The 17500-nt window shown below is 41.3% G+C and overlaps 1 protein-coding gene across 1 annotated transcript; it reads right to left on the bottom strand.

Annotated features, from left to right (window-relative positions):
* Positions 1 to 3307: 3307 nt before the first annotated feature.
* Positions 3308 to 4153, bottom strand: LOC139113992 (glycine N-acyltransferase-like). The gene has a single exon (XM_070675465.1). The coding sequence runs from the start codon at positions 4151 to 4153 to the stop codon at positions 3308 to 3310; it is 846 nt and encodes a 281-aa protein (XP_070531566.1).
* Between the last annotated feature and the right edge of the window lie 13347 nt (positions 4154 to 17500).

Here is a 17500-nt window from a genome sequence, read left to right as displayed (position 1 = left end):
TTTTTCCATTTTTAGTCAAAAAATCTTGTTCTCTGAAACGCTCGTCTGATTGCTATGAAACTTATTATTCATGTTCCTCAGGATGGCCTCAGTCATTCTTGTACAAATTGTATTGATATTGTCATATTTGTAAAATAATCGCAATCATACCAATCCATAATCCAATGACAGAAGGTCGGAATTTTGGGGCAATTTTCCCAATTTTGATGAAAAAATAATTTATCCAAAAACTGCTGATTTGATAGCTTTGATATTTGGTATACAGGTATCTAAGATTAATCTCAACATAATGTATTGAAGGTATGTTGAAACTGGCAATTTTTTTTTTATTTTGGGGGCAATTTTTGCCTTTTTTGGTCAAAAATTTTTCTCCTTAAACTTCTGATCTGGTAGCTTTGGTATCTAGTGTACAGGTTCCTAGGGTTTATGTTAATTAGATATTTTCATAATTAGGATTAAATCTGCAATTTTGTATTTTGGGGGCAATTTTTCTCATTTTTGGTCAATTGCTTTGATATTTAGTAAACCGGTTCTTAGGGTTTTTGTTAATTAGATATATTGAATTTTGAATTTTTGGGGCAACTTTGCGAAACTGTCAGTTTTACTGGGATATCTTTAATTTTGTATTTTTAAGATTTTTTTTGGTAATTTTATACCTAATGGAACTAAGAGTATATAATGTGGTGATTTAGTAAGCATTTGATATGGTAAACTGTATTTGGTGTTGAAATGCTGTAAAAAAATTCTGGCAGATTTTGAAAAAATTCCAAACAAATGCCAATAAAAAATTCAGCCAGAGAAGGTTTGACAAAAAGAAAAGGTGGAAGAGTGGGAAAAAAAGAATGTACAATGGATCGGATAAAAAAGATAATATACCTCATCGATCTTCCAGACACCGTCCCTTATCAAATGGTCCACCCCGATGTATTTTTGTGCGCAATTAACCATGCAGTGTATTTTAGTTTAAGATGTCAAGTTAGGTAAGGATTTGAAAGGAATAGTCAAGTTCACCACAGTTTAACTTTATCTCTTGCGTCATCATCCTTGTGTAATTGGTTTAGTTTGTAAGTTGTTCCAGATGTGGATGCACCAGCTGTTCTTGAAGAACAATACGGATAGTACGGATTACTTTTTCCTGTAGGGTTTCTGAGTTGATGATTGTATGTTGAAATTTCTCCATGTATCTGGTGTATGGGCAAAGTGTAAACATTGGTTGCATGTTATGTATTTCAGTCTATGTCAAATATTGTAAATGAAAAACCAAGAAAAGTTTACTGTGTGCTTGTAAAAGATAACATATTTGTCAACACATATACTGCCTTGCAGATTGATTGTCTTAAAGATTATCACAGAAGTAGAAAAGGAAAAGAAACTAATCAAATTGCTGTAACATATTCACTCTCAGTGCCTGTATAGGCCTATACTTAACTATTTTATCATTACATTCAGCTGCTTGTTATATCTTTATCACTCTCAATGGGCCAAGGCACACTTGGGGTCAATGTCATCACTCTGTGCCAGTCTGTGTATGTCAGTCTGTCTGCATATGTATGTCCATGTTTCATACAATTGTTGACTTGTTTTGATAACTATATGGAGGCGAACAGTGATGTTGTCACTATTTTTTCAAATATAAGAAAAGGGGAATATTCTGTGACTTGATCAGAGAAGAGAGGAAGTGTTAATTATGGCTATATATGCGTTGACATATAATGTGGCATATTTTTGAGTAAATTTTAATTCTGATGATGTAGTTTTGTCATCCTAAGAAAACTGAAAGCTGCAACAGATCTATGAACCGCCCTCTTCGCGATTTGTTTTACAAAAGCCATAGTTTCCTGTAAAGGTTGGCAATATCGTTGTTCAGGCTAAGTATGTACGTATTCTGGTATCCTTTGCCATGAGCATTGTGTGTACATATCTAACAATAAATGTAATGCCAGCTATTGTCACTTGAGGCATCGGCAGTACCAAGACCAGTATTAAATTAAGTCCCTCAATCAGTTTAATTCAATAATATAATGTCAACATGATAAAAAAATCTACACTTGATATACATTTACTACAACAATAACCTTACTGAGTAGTGACAAAATTACACCGATAAATATATCAGCTGTACATTACATGCTAAGGTACAAAGTTTCCATATCTAAAAGAATGCATTTAAAACCCTTCACATATAGGAGGTATGTTTACAGATACACTTCAAGTTCTGAGTACTTTCTTTTCAAATGATTTATATTCATAGAAATGGTTACAATAAATTCGAAAAAATTGATTAAAATGTCACACAGTCCGTCATACATTTTTAAATGAAACGATGGTACATAACGAATACAATACGTAGAGACACGATTGGAACTACTTTGGGATAATTTGATGAGTAATTATAACGAAAATGTAATGAAATCGAATTTTTTACAGCTTAAATTTTACAACATGATAGAATACTGTAAAAATAAAAATATTGTTTTTATCAAACAAAACAACAAAAACACGTCAATTATTGTATATCCCTTAAATCGTGTTCATTTCTATGAAAAGATAGTAGTGTTGTGTAATGTCATAAAAAACGAGACAAAATACATACAATGTGTCTAATTAAAGACTTTGAGTAAGGGCACTTTTAAAATGTCCCTTACTTTTTCGTCAATTTGGGGCTTAATAAACACTAAATGTAGTCAGGGCACTTTTGAAATGACCCTGACTAACTAAACCGTTAATCGATCGAAAAACTTAATTTTGGTTGGGGAAAAGTAACAAATCGAGATTAAAAACTAGTATTTCCGTACCAAAGAAAGTATAGAAAAGTTCGCATATTTTCATTCAAATGTAAATATTGTTCATAAGTATTGAACAATATTGCATTAGATGCAGTCATACAATGATTCTTACTCATAACATGAGCACAACATCGCAAATTTGAATAAAATTTTATAGATGGTTAGTAAATATGGTGTAATATTTAACAAATTCCTTAATTTTTTGAGTAATTGTGCCAATTCAATTATCCGAATTTAGTTCCAATCGTGTTACTATAAACACGATTGAAACTAATTTGGAATATTGGATGGTGAAGTAGTGTCGGTTTAATCTGCAAATGTAAGCTCATCTGCTTTTCTTTAATAGTTATAGACTTTTTTATGAGTAATTTGTAATATTGTAACATTCAGCTGTAGGACACCTAACACTATTGAGAAATGTAAAAAAGAATTGGGATCCAATTATCCTAAATTAGTTCCAATCGTGTTTTAAAATTAATTTGTGATTTATATCCTTGTCTATCATGTGACATGTGATTATCCTATAATTTAAACTTAGTCATCTCATTGTTTACATCCTTGAAGCCTATCTTAGTGTGTAACGTGACTGAAGCCGTATTACGTCGATCAATTTTAATGTGAGGGATTTCACCACTCTCTAGCAGCAATTGGGTTAACTTTGCTGTTAGAATGCTGGCAAAGCCTCGACGACGATAATCAGGTAACGTGTATGTGCTTCCAATATCACCCCATTCTCTGACAACTGCCCAGGATACTGGCTCGTCTTTTTCATTATAAATGGCTAGTGTCGGTTGATGTGTAATCGCCTTTTCAAAACTCTCAATGGCATGTAGTTTACCATACATGTTGCTCCACATGTCATACAAGTAGCTGGCATGTTTAACTTTTAGTGGTGCTATACTGAACTTCTTTGGGATGACCCTTCTGGCTGTTTGGTCGACAAGTTCAATATTATCAAGAATGAAGGTGTAAAAGGGCCCTATTGCCATCGGTTTCAGGCACTTCTCATCTTTTAGAAAATTAGCGACCACGTCGACAGCCATATTCTCACAGTGGAATGAACTTATTTCATCGTTCTCGACATCAATTGCATCGGTGATCTTCATCAGGCTTTTTAGTTTCTGTGCATCTGTTGTGTGAAAATTGTACGACTTTTCTGTGCACTGTGAGTTTAGGAACCATACTGCCAATACGCTACTCAGTTGCTCCAGGTCTGTGGTATCTACGTAGACATCAATATGAGGCCATTCGTTGTTTCTTTTATAACTGTTCTTGACCAGGTAGTACATTTGTAAAGACTCAGGTATCCATTTTTCCAATATCTCCATCAATTCTGGTATTTGATGTGTGGTCAACTTGAAAGCCATCTTTTCTCTATGAAGCAATAAATGGGGAAAGACATGTCATTCGCAGTATTTTATATGGATAACTACAGTGATGATCCTTTTAATACTTCTGATGCTGACGCGGAAATCGCCCCCTTGTGACCACAACGACGCCCAAGTCAAAACTGAAGAACGTGAGAAGGTATCCTCAGGTGATTGCAGGATAAGGGAAGTCGTTTTCCATTTCAAACAGGTCAGAAATAGAACAAATTCCCTTTAACAAAACAACTCTTAGAATCCAACGGGACGTGGCTTAAAACTATGATACGACACAGCAATTTAATTTCAACAGAACACGCCACCATATCCCACAATTATCCAAGAATTACTTTGCTTGTTCAGAGAACAATTCGATAATATGTTTTGAACGGAATACAGCCCTTTCTTTTTCATAGAGGTAAAGATTATAGTTCACGATATTCTGGCAGGGATTCAGAAACTAAAAGTCAGTTTCGAATATGGGAATTTAAACAGACCTTAAAGGGAGTGGGTTCTGTATAGGTTTTCATCAGCTTTCAATACCTCTGAGCAAATTGAGTACCAACTGTGCACAACTATCAAAGGCACGCCAATGATTAACGTACCACAAACAGCCAATGTTGACAACCACAAGATATGCAACAGCTAGGGACTGAGGAGAGTCATTTTCAAGCGTCTACCTCCACTAACACCCTTCATAATCTATCTGGTCAAAGAGTGAATCTGTATCTAAGGGGATGAACAATTAAGAAATCACTTTTCTCAATGTTTAGTACACTGACGCACTTAGTAAAGATTACACATGAAAAGTGATTGCCATTTGTTCTGCAAGACATAATTTTGCATATATTTGGCAACGAGCATTATTGTTAAACATACATTTATGATACATTTATGATGTTTCAATTACTCTTTCTGTTCTGATGCAAGTTTTATTATCAAAGAATTAGGAGATACTGGAAAATCCTTAGTTTTCATATTTTCTTCTAAAGGAATTTCAACCTACATTGCTTCTTGCATTAATCAATCAATCAATCAATCAATCAACCCTTATCATACTCAACTAGCAGAAGGTGTGGTATGGTACCTTCCAAAATTATATAAAGTACAAAACGGAACACATTCAAAGGACAAAAGTATGGGCAGAAGCAAGAGGACAATGATTAAAAGGACAAAGTCGGCCATTTTTCATGAATTTTGTTTGATAGGAGATACTACTTATCTTGTTTGACATGTTGAAAGATACTGAATGAATGGGTGACCATGCATATATTCGACCTCGATTTTAGACACGATACATGAAACCATCGCGAAAATGAATAAATGTTCATGACCATTAATTTATTTTCGTAATGGTTTCATTTGTTTAAAACGGGGGTCGAATGTCAGCATGCATGGTCACCCATTCATTCACTATCTTTAAATATGTCAAACAATATAAGTAGTATCTCGTATCAAACAAAATTAATTCATGAAAAATGGCCGACTTTGTCCCTTTAACTAATTCAGAATGGCTTATTGATAGCTTTAGTAGGCAAGCTACTGGTTTTGTACATGAACTAACTACAAACAAAGGAATTGGTAAAAAATACAATATTCCGATGAAGAATGTTGAAAAGAATAACAAATGTTAATGACAACGGTTCCAGAACCCAGGGTACGTTACTTCTTCGAAAGGGCAGGCTTTAGTCAAATGCTACACCAAATTACCATATGGTGGAACTAAATTCACTTGTTGCCATATAGGGGTCCAAATGTGAACATATCATTTCACCACAGTTTCTATTATTAGTTTGCGATGATGACTATACCTCTAAGCATATTTAGAAATCACCTAATGCATACAAGCACACATATTAGTGATAATCAGTTACATGTTGATAATTTATAAAGTAATTCGTAAACATTATATATTAAACGTTTACCATATCAAAAGCATTAATGGCAAATCCATTTTTTATTAAAAGAATCTGTTTGCCATCGGCACCCTTTATTTCAAGCAACGACAACAAGTCTATTTTTAATCTGGCTGCAACATTTGTGTCTATCCATATGCTTGTTGTTGCTGTTGTTGTTTTTGTTTGTTGCTGTTGTTTTTTTTTTGGAGTTGAGATTTAGCCGAGCGGTTCTCTCTGTAGCCTCTCCGCTAGGCGACTGATGCCGTATGTTGTGGGTTCGAACCTGATTGAAAACTAGCCGTATTTTTATCATATCATTCGGCCGTGCATCTGGTTGAGTTTCATCACGGTGAACGGATGCATTTGACTAAAGCCTGCCCTTTGGGAGAATTGTAACGTACTCTGTAAAAACAGATCAGTGTACTTCACTCTTGCACTGTTTTTGGACAAGAAACGCCAAAAAGACAGTACCTGAGGAATTTTACGGCTCCACACATCTTGTGTAAAGCTAACTGAAGGCCTGAACAAGAAACAAAAATATCGTCTCTAGGAAGTACACTTTGGTGATTGATTTGTGGATTGGGGAAGAGTGAACAATGTCAAGTGGGAGTGTTAATGTTGATTAACGCAAAGAAACGACACGGAGACAGGGCTTGGCCGAAACCCAGGGGCGATGGAACATCCGGGCGTCGTGGCGGCCTTTCCCGTGAAGCCAGTCGCAGATTTGAATGACCTCAAGGGAGGGCAACGTGTTACCCAGGATGCACCTACTGCCACGGCGGGATGCACGGCGTCGTGGCGGCCTGGAAGATGACACGGACCCCTTGCGGGATCATGCCATGCATCGGGCAACGTGGTACCATGGTCCCTCCGGATCCGCGACAGCAGCCCCATGGAACTTTATTGAGATTTGATCATCCAAATAACATCAAGATAGAAATGTGACAAACTGTAATATGTCTGTATGTGGGTTGCTAATGCCGCAGCTTGCTTTCATTTTTTTTTTTTTTTTTTTTTTGTGGTGGGTGGGAGGGGATTTGTGATGTGTACGTTATCGTTGCAGGAGCTGAAGTGGCGGCAAATGGCTTTGGCCAAGGGGGGTATGCATGGATAGCTGATGGTCAGTGATGCGAGCAGATAACGGGTTGGACGTCATGCAAGGCATGCATGGCATTCATATTTGATAGTGAGGGTGGACAAGAAGCAGCTGTGATTCGAGAGGCAAGGGTTCATTGTGTGTTCAGCAGAAGCGTGAGGCGTGGTTGTGAGGCAAAGGTAGAATGGCCTGCGTCTCCGTGCCCTTCCCCGCGTTAACCATGATTATAGCAAGCCATAATCATCCATTAACGCAAAGAAACGACACGGAGACAGGGCTTGGCCGAAACCCAGGGGCGATGGAACATCCGGGCGTCGTGGCGGCCTTTCCCGTGAAGCCAGTCGCAGATTTGAATGACCTCAAGGGAGGGCAACGTGTTACCCAGGATGCACCTACTGCCACGGCGGGGATGCACGGCGTCGTGGCGGCCTGGAAGATGACACGGACCCCTTGCGGGATCATGCCATGCATCGGGCAACGTGGTACCATGGTCCCTCCGGATCCGCGACAGCAGCCCCCAAATTAAAGCCAGCCCTCAGACCTGGAAGTCGTACAACTGATTATGGAACATCCTTAGGCGACTGCCACTATGTGTACCACAGGATAAACAACCGTTTATTGTGAATAGTTCATAGTTCATAGTCCACGGTTCGATGTTTAATCAAGTGACGTGTACAGTTCCACATATTGTATGCCCAACTTTGCTAACATAGTCATGTAGAGTTTGTACTGTAGATCGAGTGTCGTTAAAGTCCCATTAACTAGTAGGTGTTTCTAACACCTCATGTCCTAGAGACTACTTCCTTGTAGCAAGCATGCGAGGCACAGAGTCTAGAGTCTCTTTCGCTGTCTTTATGTAGACCTGGTACGCATCACTCCGCCATCGTCCTAGGGTCTTTATTAGCCAATCTGGTAGGCCAGCCTCGGCGGCGGTTGTGGCAGCACCACTTCTAAAGCTATGTGTGGTATATAGTTCCGCACTTTCAATCCCTGAATGCACGAGCAGCTTTCTCAGGTAGTGCGTCAGCCTTTGACGCGTGAGCCACGTGCCATCAGCAAATTGGAAGACCGGCACCGCTGTATTCGTAAGGCAATGTGTTCGTCGGTATTTTGCAAAGGCGTTGACCGCACAGACAGATGTCCCGGTTGGCGCAATGCGGAGTACGTACCCACGTCGGTACGGGTCAGTCTTAGAGGATTTCAGTCTCACTTCTAGTACACTGCTCAACACTATGTCTTGAGCAAGCAGCGTTGTGGCTGGGTCGAACTGCAGTGGCCCAGCTGCAGTGAATTCACTCACTCTCAAGAATCCGAAGAAGGCGAGGGTGAAGCTTGCCCATAACATGATCTTGTCGTGATCACACAGGCCTTCCCACGATCGTAGGCTCTCCTTTAGGTGGCGAAGTACGTTGATTGTGATTGGCAGACGCGGCCGGCGCACATCACCGATACTCCTCCGGATCCCTTGTAGCGTGCGCTGCAGCAACACATGGGTGGTGACATCGTCTTCATAGCCTAGCTCGACGTGCTTGTGCATTGCCCCCGCCAGGTACACCTTGATAGTCTTATACGCGAGGCCCCGGTCTGCAAGATTGGTGACAAATAGGATTGCCGCCCTAACCGTGATGGGCGTTGCGCGTAGTCCGTATGATGAGCAGAAGTTGGCGTAGCATGTCTGGCCTACCTGGTATGTGCGTCGCGTGTTTTCAGCAACACTGTTGTGAATGTAGGCCGTGGCCAGCGTCATCAATTGCCGCATATCAGGTGCAATGGTCGCAGGTGCTGCGGTACTGGCGTGGGTTGTGCTTGTGCCTCGGGTGCCAGCGTTCTGAATCTCGGCATCTGTGAACGAGAAAGTGAGTCAGCAATTGAATTATCAGTTCCGTTAATGTGGGCTATCAAGACATGGAAGTTACCTTTGGCTGCCTGATAAAAGATGCCTCTGACCAGGTGCATGATCTTCGGGCCATCGGGCTGAGCCTTTTTTCCAAATATGCACTACCGTTTGGTTGTCACAGTGAAAGAGGATACGGCGGCCGTGCCACAAATGCCCCCAAATTGAACAGGCCACTAGTATGGGGTACATCTCTTTCCAGGCGATTGAGGCAGTGAGTGAGGTGGGCCAGGTGACGGTAAACCAGTGGCCCTTATGGTAGCCACCACAGCCAATGGTACCGGAGGCGTCGGTGAATAGATCCAGGTCGCGGGATAAGGTCCAGTTTGGCTCCAGGAATGAGGCAGTACCATTCCACGTTGGCAAGAAGTCGCACCACCACTTCGCGTCGAGGCGGAATTCACTGGACAACATGATGGTGGAATTGAGTGCTTGAACTGTCACACTAAGGTCTAACATACGACGGAGGAATATGCGGCCAGCTGGAATGCATTTGCACGCGAAGCTGAGGGTGCCGATGAGGGAGAGTAGCTCTCGTTTTGTGCATGTTTGCCGCTGTAGCCAGGTCGGGAGAACATCGAGGAGGTCTTGTAATTTGTCATTGGGAAGCCGCAATGTCATGGAGATGGTGTCAATGATAATACCGAGGAACGTTATTACCGGGGATGGCCCTTCAATCTTCTCTGGTGCGATTGGGATGGCTAGGTCATCACAGGTACTGAGCATTGTGTCCAGTAGATGCTGGCATTGTCCCGAGTGAGGTGGGCCGGCCCCAAGGTAGTCATCCAGGTAGTGCAACAAGTCCTTCGTCCCTGCCCTAGATTGAATGATCCAAAGCAGGGCTTCGGCAAAGCGGTTGAAGAGGAATGGAGCAGAGCGTAAGCCGAAGGGTAACACGCGATCAAAGAAGTAGAGTCCCTGCCATTTGAAACCAAGGAGGTGCCAGTCTGCCTTTCGAACGGGGCATAGGCGGAATGCATTTTTAATGTCCACCTTGGTAAGCAGAGTGCCCTTGCCATGTCTGTGCACCATGGCAACTGCGTCGTCGACACGGGAGTAGGTGAGGGTGTAGTCATCCTTGTTTATGTTGTGGTTGACAGAGTCATTTCTCGGCCGTGATAGGTCCATGATGATTCGATGTCCCCCAGACTTTTTGGGGCGCAACCCGAGGGAGTTGATGATGAAGTTCGGTAGTGGTGGTGTGCGGAATGGGCCAACTGTGTGGCCTGATTGAATTTCCTTTTGTATGGCTTTGGTAACAACCTCAGGGTCTCTCATGGCCGAGTTTGCGTTGCGGGTGTAGCGTGGGCCATTGGTCCCGGTGAAGCCAACGTTGGCGCCGTAGGTGAGGTCATGGAGTAGGGTGGCAGAGTTCGGGTGGCCTTTAAGGGCTGTGGCTAGTTTAGCGAGGTTGATTGGTGTTGTTGGCTGTAACGTTTCGAGTATCGCCGGACTGGCGATCATTCCCTCGAAAGGGCTGGGGTGGCTGCTGACCTGTGACCAGGTGGTGTTGTTGAGCATTGTGGTCAGGGGAGGCGCACACTGTGCATTTGTGTATTCTCCCATAGGGACAGGGGGTCTTGCAAGTCCCACGGTTGAAGGAACGACATACCTGTTGCTGTTGCTGTTGAGTTGAGTCAGGCTGTTTCTTGGCATTGGTGTTTTCCCAGTAGTAAGGGTTCGTGGTGCTGTTTGGACGTCTGTTGCACTCGGTCTTGACGTGACCTCGTTGCCCACATCCGAAGCATGTGGGGATCAGTAGGTGTGGGTGCTGTTGGAAGTGGAAGAAGTGCAGCTCTGGATCCGGCTTGCCCCAGTTCACCTGGTCAGGGTAGCGTGCCGCATTCAGGCGGAAGGCTTTGTCGTAGTTTAGCCAGGCCTCAGGTTTATAGGCAGCTGCCTGTGCTGCTATGAAACGGTGGTAGTTAGCCAGGGGGATAGCTAGGTGCGGATGGTAGAATGATCTATACATCAAGAAGGTACTGTAACACTGAGACCAGATCTCAAAGTTGTCAATGTTCTTTCGTTTGACTTCGGTGGTGAACGTAGCTATACCCGGGTTGTCAGGATCAAAGGCTATTTGTGTTTTTGTGGCCCTTGATGCGCTTGGGGCAAGGGCATCGGGGTGTAGCTCACTGAGGTCGATGAACTTACCGATGTTCGCCAGATTGTTCAGAGTCGTTTGCTCAACGTATGGTAGAAGGAGGTCGGCTGGCGGCGTAGCTGCTGGTGCGTTAGCCGGTGTTCCCGAACGAGGGGGTGGACGCCGCGTTGTTTCTGTTGAACTGGGAAGCTGGGTCCGCTGCAACATGGGCGCAGCCATGTTGGCTGTTATGTTGTTATGAGGCGCGCCTCCTACGGTGGGTTGATCCAGGAAGTGATGTACGCCATCAGCGGTGACCAGGTCAGTTGTGTGGGTCGCTGTAATGGCTGGTTGTTGTTGTGTTACAGCGTACGCCTGCTGTTGGTGAGTCTGCGAGTGGGCCGGTCGGGCTGCCCGCTCCACACTGGTCTCGATGATCGAAGCAGGCGATAGAGGTCCGGTATCTGTGTGAGCGGAAGTGATAGGGTGGCTTGATGGGTGATGTGCCGTCAGGCCAGCAGCACCGGTCGTTTGGACTTGCAGGTCACGTCGGATCGATTCGACGGCTGTGGCGATTCCGGCCTCAATGAGTTTGGAGATGTGGTCTGTCGCTCCCTGCATTGGTACTGCATCGGGGTTTGAAGTGGTAGGGCGCTGGTCATCGGGTTGAGCCTGTTGTCTCCGTACCAAGTAGGGATCAAGGTGCTTCGGGGTCCGCTTCGGTCGCGATGAAGATCGGCGGGCAGCTTGCCCGGTCTTTTTCTTTGTTTTACCCATGGTCGGGATGCGAGAAGGATTTGTGATGTGTACGTTATCGTTGCAGGAGCTGAAGTGGCGGCAAATGGCTTTGGCCAAGGGGGGTATGCATGGATAGCTGATGGTCAGTGATGCGAGCAGATAACGGGTTGGACGTCATGCAAGGCATGCATGGCATTCATATTTGATAGTGAGGGTGGACAAGAAGCAGCTGTGATTCGAGAGGCAAGGGTTCATTGTGTGTTCAGCAGAAGCGTGAGGCGTGGTTGTGAGGCAAAGGTAGAATGGCCTGCGTCTCCGTGCCCTTCCCCGCGTTAACCATGATTATAGCAAGCCATAATCATCCATATTTTTGCTACACCCGGCAATACCAATAAAACAAATACTTACTGGATTTTTGTGCAAGAAGTTGTCTGGTTCCTATTGAAGTGGAACACCAGTCCTTCGCGACATCCAACACCCGAGTTGATACGTGAGCTTTGATAAACTGGTATGACCTTACTGTTATGGATTGCACTATTAGGTCTCAGGGATGGTGAAGGTTAGGATTAGGGAGCCATCATTATTTGCGGCCTGTTTGGGGGTGGTGGTGGAAGGAATTTCATCGGAAACTCCGAAATTTCGAGTACCCCCTTCCTAATAATGATGACTTTGAGTAATCCGCCTCTTTAACTCAAAAATTTTGACGGACCCCCCAACTTAGAAGAGTTAAATACCAATACATGTATTTGTAAAATTTACAAAAACACAGCAATAGTAAGAACATTTAAATCCTTATGTACCTTGCTACATTATTATCGGTTATCCCATGACGGTTGAAAAGCTGAAACAGTATCCAAACATATAATATTGTTTAATTTTGATGGTTATTGTGACGGGGTTTTCACTAGGATATCTGACTTGGTAGAATTTGAAAGTACGTGGGGAGAACATGCAAAAGGCTGAGGGGGAAAGTATGGAACGCCGTTGCTGCCTTCTGAGATTTATTTGCTGTATTTGATGAAATGACATCAATATATGATTTAGTAATACCTTTATATGATTAGGTCGTGTCAATATATGATTAGGTGACGCCTTTATATTATAAGGTGGTATCAATATATCATAAGGTGCTGTTATTATATAATAAGTTGACATCAATATATGATTTAATAATGTCTTTATATGATTAGGTCATGTCAATATATGATTAGGTGACGCCTTTATATTATAAGGTGGTATCAATATATCATAAGGTGCTGTTATTATATAATAAGTTGACATCAATATATGATTTAGTAATGTCTTTATATGATTAGGTCGTGTCAATATATGATTAGGTGACGCCTTTATATTATAAGGTGGTATCAATATATCATAAGGTGCTGTTATTATATAATTAAGTTGACATCAATATATGATTTAGTAATGTCTTTATATGATTAGGTCGTGTCAATATATGATTAGGTGACGCCTTTATATTATAAGGTGGTATCAATATATCATAAGGTGCTGTTATTATATAATAAGTTGACATCAATATATGATTTAGTAATGTCTTTATATGATTAGGTCGTGTCAATATATGATTAGGTGATGCCTTTATATTATAAGGTGGTATCAATATATCATAAGGTGCTGTTATTATATAATAAGTTGACAACAAACATATGATTTAGTAATGTCTTTATGTGATTAGGTCGTGTCAATATATGATTAGGTGACGCCTTTATATTATAAGGTGGTATCAATATATCATAAGGTGTTGTTATTATATAATAATAAGGTGACATCAATATACTATTTAGTAATGCCTTTATATGATTAGGTCATGTCAATATATGATAAGGTGACGCCTTTATATTATAAGGTGGTATCAATATATCATAAGGTGCTGTTATTATATAATAAGTTGACATCAATATATGATTTAGTAATGTCTTTATATGATTAGGTCGTGTCAATATTGATTCGGTGACGCCTTTATATTATAAGGTGGTATCAATATATCATAAGGTGCTGTTATTATATAATAAGTTGACATCAATATATGATTTAGTAATGTCTTTATATGATTAGGTCGTGTCAATATATGATTAGGTGACGCCTTTATATTATAAGGTGGTATCAATATATCATAAGGTGCTGTTATTATATAATTAGGTGACATCAATATATGATTTAGTAATGCCTTTATATGATTAGGTCATGTCAATATATGATTAGGTGACACCTTTATATTATAAGGTGGTATCAATATATCATAAGGTGCTGTTATTATATAATAAGTTGACATCAATATATGATTTAGTAATGTCTTTATATGATTAGGTCGTGTCAATATATGATTAGGTGACGCCTTTATATTATAAGGTGGTATCAATATATCATAAGGTGCTTGTTATTATATAATAGGTGACATCAATATATGATTTAGTAATGTCTTTATATGATTAGGTCGTGTCAATATATGATTAGGTGACGCCTTTATATTATAAGGTGGTATCAATATATCATAAGGTGTTGTTATTATATAATTAGGTGACATCAATATATTATTTAGTAATGCCTTTATATGATTAGGTCATGTCAATATATGATAAGGTGACGCCTTTATATTATAAGGTGGTATCAATATATCATAAGGTGCTGTTATTATATAATAAGTTGACATCAATATATGATTTAGTAATGTCTTTATATGATTAGGTCGTGTCAATATATGATTAGGTGACGCCTTTATATTATAAGTGGTATCAATATATCATAAGGTGCTGTTATTATATATTAAGTTGACATCAATATATGATTTAGTAATGTCTTTATATGATTAGTCGTGTCAATATATGATTAGGTGACGCCTTTATATTATAAGGTGGTATCAATATATCATAAGGTGCTGTTATTATATAATTAGGTGACATCAATATATGATTTAGTAATGCCTTTATATGATTAGGTCATGTCAATATATGATTAGGTGACACCTTTATATTATAAGGTGGTATCAATATATCATAAGGTGCTGTTATTATATAATTAGGTGACATCAATATATGATTTAGTAATGCCTTTATATGATTAGGTCATGTCAATATATGATTAGGTGACGCCTTTATATTATAAGGTGGTATCAATATATCATAAGGTGCTGTTATTATATAATTAGATGACATCAATATATGATTTAGTAATGCCTTTATATGATTAGGTCGTGTCAATATATGATTAGGTGACACCTTTATATTATAAGGTGGTATCAATATATATCATAAGGTGCTGTTATTATATAATTAGGTGACATCAATATATGGTTAGGTCGTGTCAATACATGATTAATGACGCCTCTATATTTGAGTTTTATGGGGTATACATTTCCCAGCTTATTCGATATGCAAGAGCATGCAGTTCATATGGTGATTTTGTAGAGAGACATGGCCATCTCTCTTTCAAACTGTTAAATCAAGGTTACACCAGAGCAAGACTTGTCTCTACATTCAAACTTTTTTTTTGGCAGGTATCGCAAGCTGGTTGATAAATATGATATCTCTCTTCGACAAATGATCACTGATGGCATCGGTGACATGGGGCCTTAGTTAGTGACCACTACCTATCTGACTTACAGATTGATATATGGCGGGTGCCACATGTGGGGCAGGATGCGCTTACTATTTTCGAAACACCTGACATCACTTCTTGGTCTTCTGGCCAGAGGTCCATATATCTTTCTTTCATGAATATGACTTTGTTTGTGTACTGTCTATTTTCTGTCTGTTCTGTGCTGTTTTGTGTCTATGTTTACAACTATTGTCTTTCAAATTTTTACCTAGTGTTATTGGATTATGGATTGGTATGATTGCGATTATTTGAATCCACGAAGGGGGGGTCATCACTTTTTCACTGGTAGGAAAGGGGGGGGGGGGGGGGTCACCACATTTTCAAAAACATAATACCTACAATAAAGTTCACTTTTATGCCATGGCTATGATCGACCATCTTTACCGGCGGGCCGCCTTTGGCGGCCCACTACAATAAATATACTTTATGTATTACCCATGACCCTCTTAACAGGCAGACGCCTTTGGCGGCCCACTCCACATAGGTTTACTTCATGCAATGGCCATGATCGACCCTCTTTACCGGCGGGCCGCCTGCGGCGGCCCACTACAATAAATTACCAGCGGGCCACCTGTGGTTGCCCACTAGAATAAATTGACCTAACGTAATGGCCCATGACCCTCTTAACGGAGGGCTGCCTTTGGCGAACCACTCCAATAAAGTTTACTTTATACAATGTCCATGGACATAAGTTGTCTATGGAAATGAAGTTCAAAATTGCCTACAGTCGTCCTAATTAACAGATGTTTGCATGGATGTGGCTGAAAAGTTTGTGCACTGGCATCTCTGCTACACGAATAAAGTGCGCCGCGTACTGGAATTCAAATCCAAACCATGCGGGTAAATTTGACATATGGGTTTTGGTCATTTTTCAGCGGGGGGGGGGGGGGGGGGGTCATCAAATTTTTTCGTCTGACAAAGGAGGGGTCATCATTTTTTCGCGAAAATGCAGGGGGGGGTCTATATTTTTTTGAACACCGGCGACAAGATTTTGCCGCCCCCCCAGGACGTAAAAACTGAACGGTCCCTAAGTGCGAGAGCACAGTTGCACCCGACGAGAGTGCGACGCAAGTGTAAGTGATCCCATCACTGCTAGCAATTTGCAACGAGATATTTGTCGATATGTCGTATTTCCACAGTAGGCCTAAACAATGTCAGACGAGGGTGGACACGGAGAGACGTCAAACATAAAGTTCGATCGTGCATAGTTGTAGAAACGCAGCTATCTGTTGGCGTTGTAGCGTGCGTCACCATGCGGGTCATCAAAAGGTCAACACCGCCACGGGGTTGACCATTTGATGACCCGCATAGCGACGCACGCTGGTCTAACCCGCCAGCAGATAGCTGCGTTTCCACAGCTAGATCGTGGAATGCAATATCCTTGTGTTTAGCTGATCGAAATACAGCTGTATTTCTATCAGCTAAACACAAGAATGTTACAATCCACGATCGAACTTTATGTTTGACGTCTCTCCCGCCGTGTCCGCCCTCGTCTGACATTGTTTACTGCGGAAATACGACTTGGAGTGAAAAGAATGTCCTTTAGCGCGATATATCTCGTCGCAAATTTGACCGTAGGCCCACACTGCTAACAGCGATTGGATCACTTACACTTGCGCCGCACTCTCGTCTGGTGCAACTGTGCTCTCGCCCTTGCTCTGCATGGCAGGACTGTGTATTACTGGCGTTAAACGGCCCCGTGGGAGACCGTATAACGCCGGTAACACACAGCCCTGCCATGCAGAGCTACTCTCGCCCTTACTCTGGAGTCTTGAACGATCACAATCGTACTCACGCAAAGACACTCCAACTGTCCATCTGATAATCAGATCACTACTTTACGATCGACTCTTTCGTCTATGAATTTCTGCAAGAGATTTCCAAGTCCCAACTCCCATAAAATCCGTTCCATCCATTGAGATTTGAGCGATGTACCCGGCAAGAACTTAGGCGTCGGGCAAAGCAAATGAAAGTTTGCACGCTCAAATAAAGAGTCCGAAGGCGTGCGCCCTCTATATAATCATAT

This window comes from Ptychodera flava, chromosome 16 (assembly GCF_041260155.1).
Source record: "Ptychodera flava strain L36383 chromosome 16, AS_Pfla_20210202, whole genome shotgun sequence".
Lineage (NCBI taxonomy): Eukaryota > Metazoa > Hemichordata > Enteropneusta > Ptychoderidae > Ptychodera > Ptychodera flava.
This window is presented reverse-complemented; position numbering and strand designations above follow the sequence as displayed.

Bases quoted from the DNA above. Each gene is read 5' to 3' on its own strand.
- LOC139113992 (XM_070675465.1), bottom strand. From the start codon at position 4,153: ATGGCTTTCAAGTTGACCACACATCAAATACCAGAATTGATGGAGATA.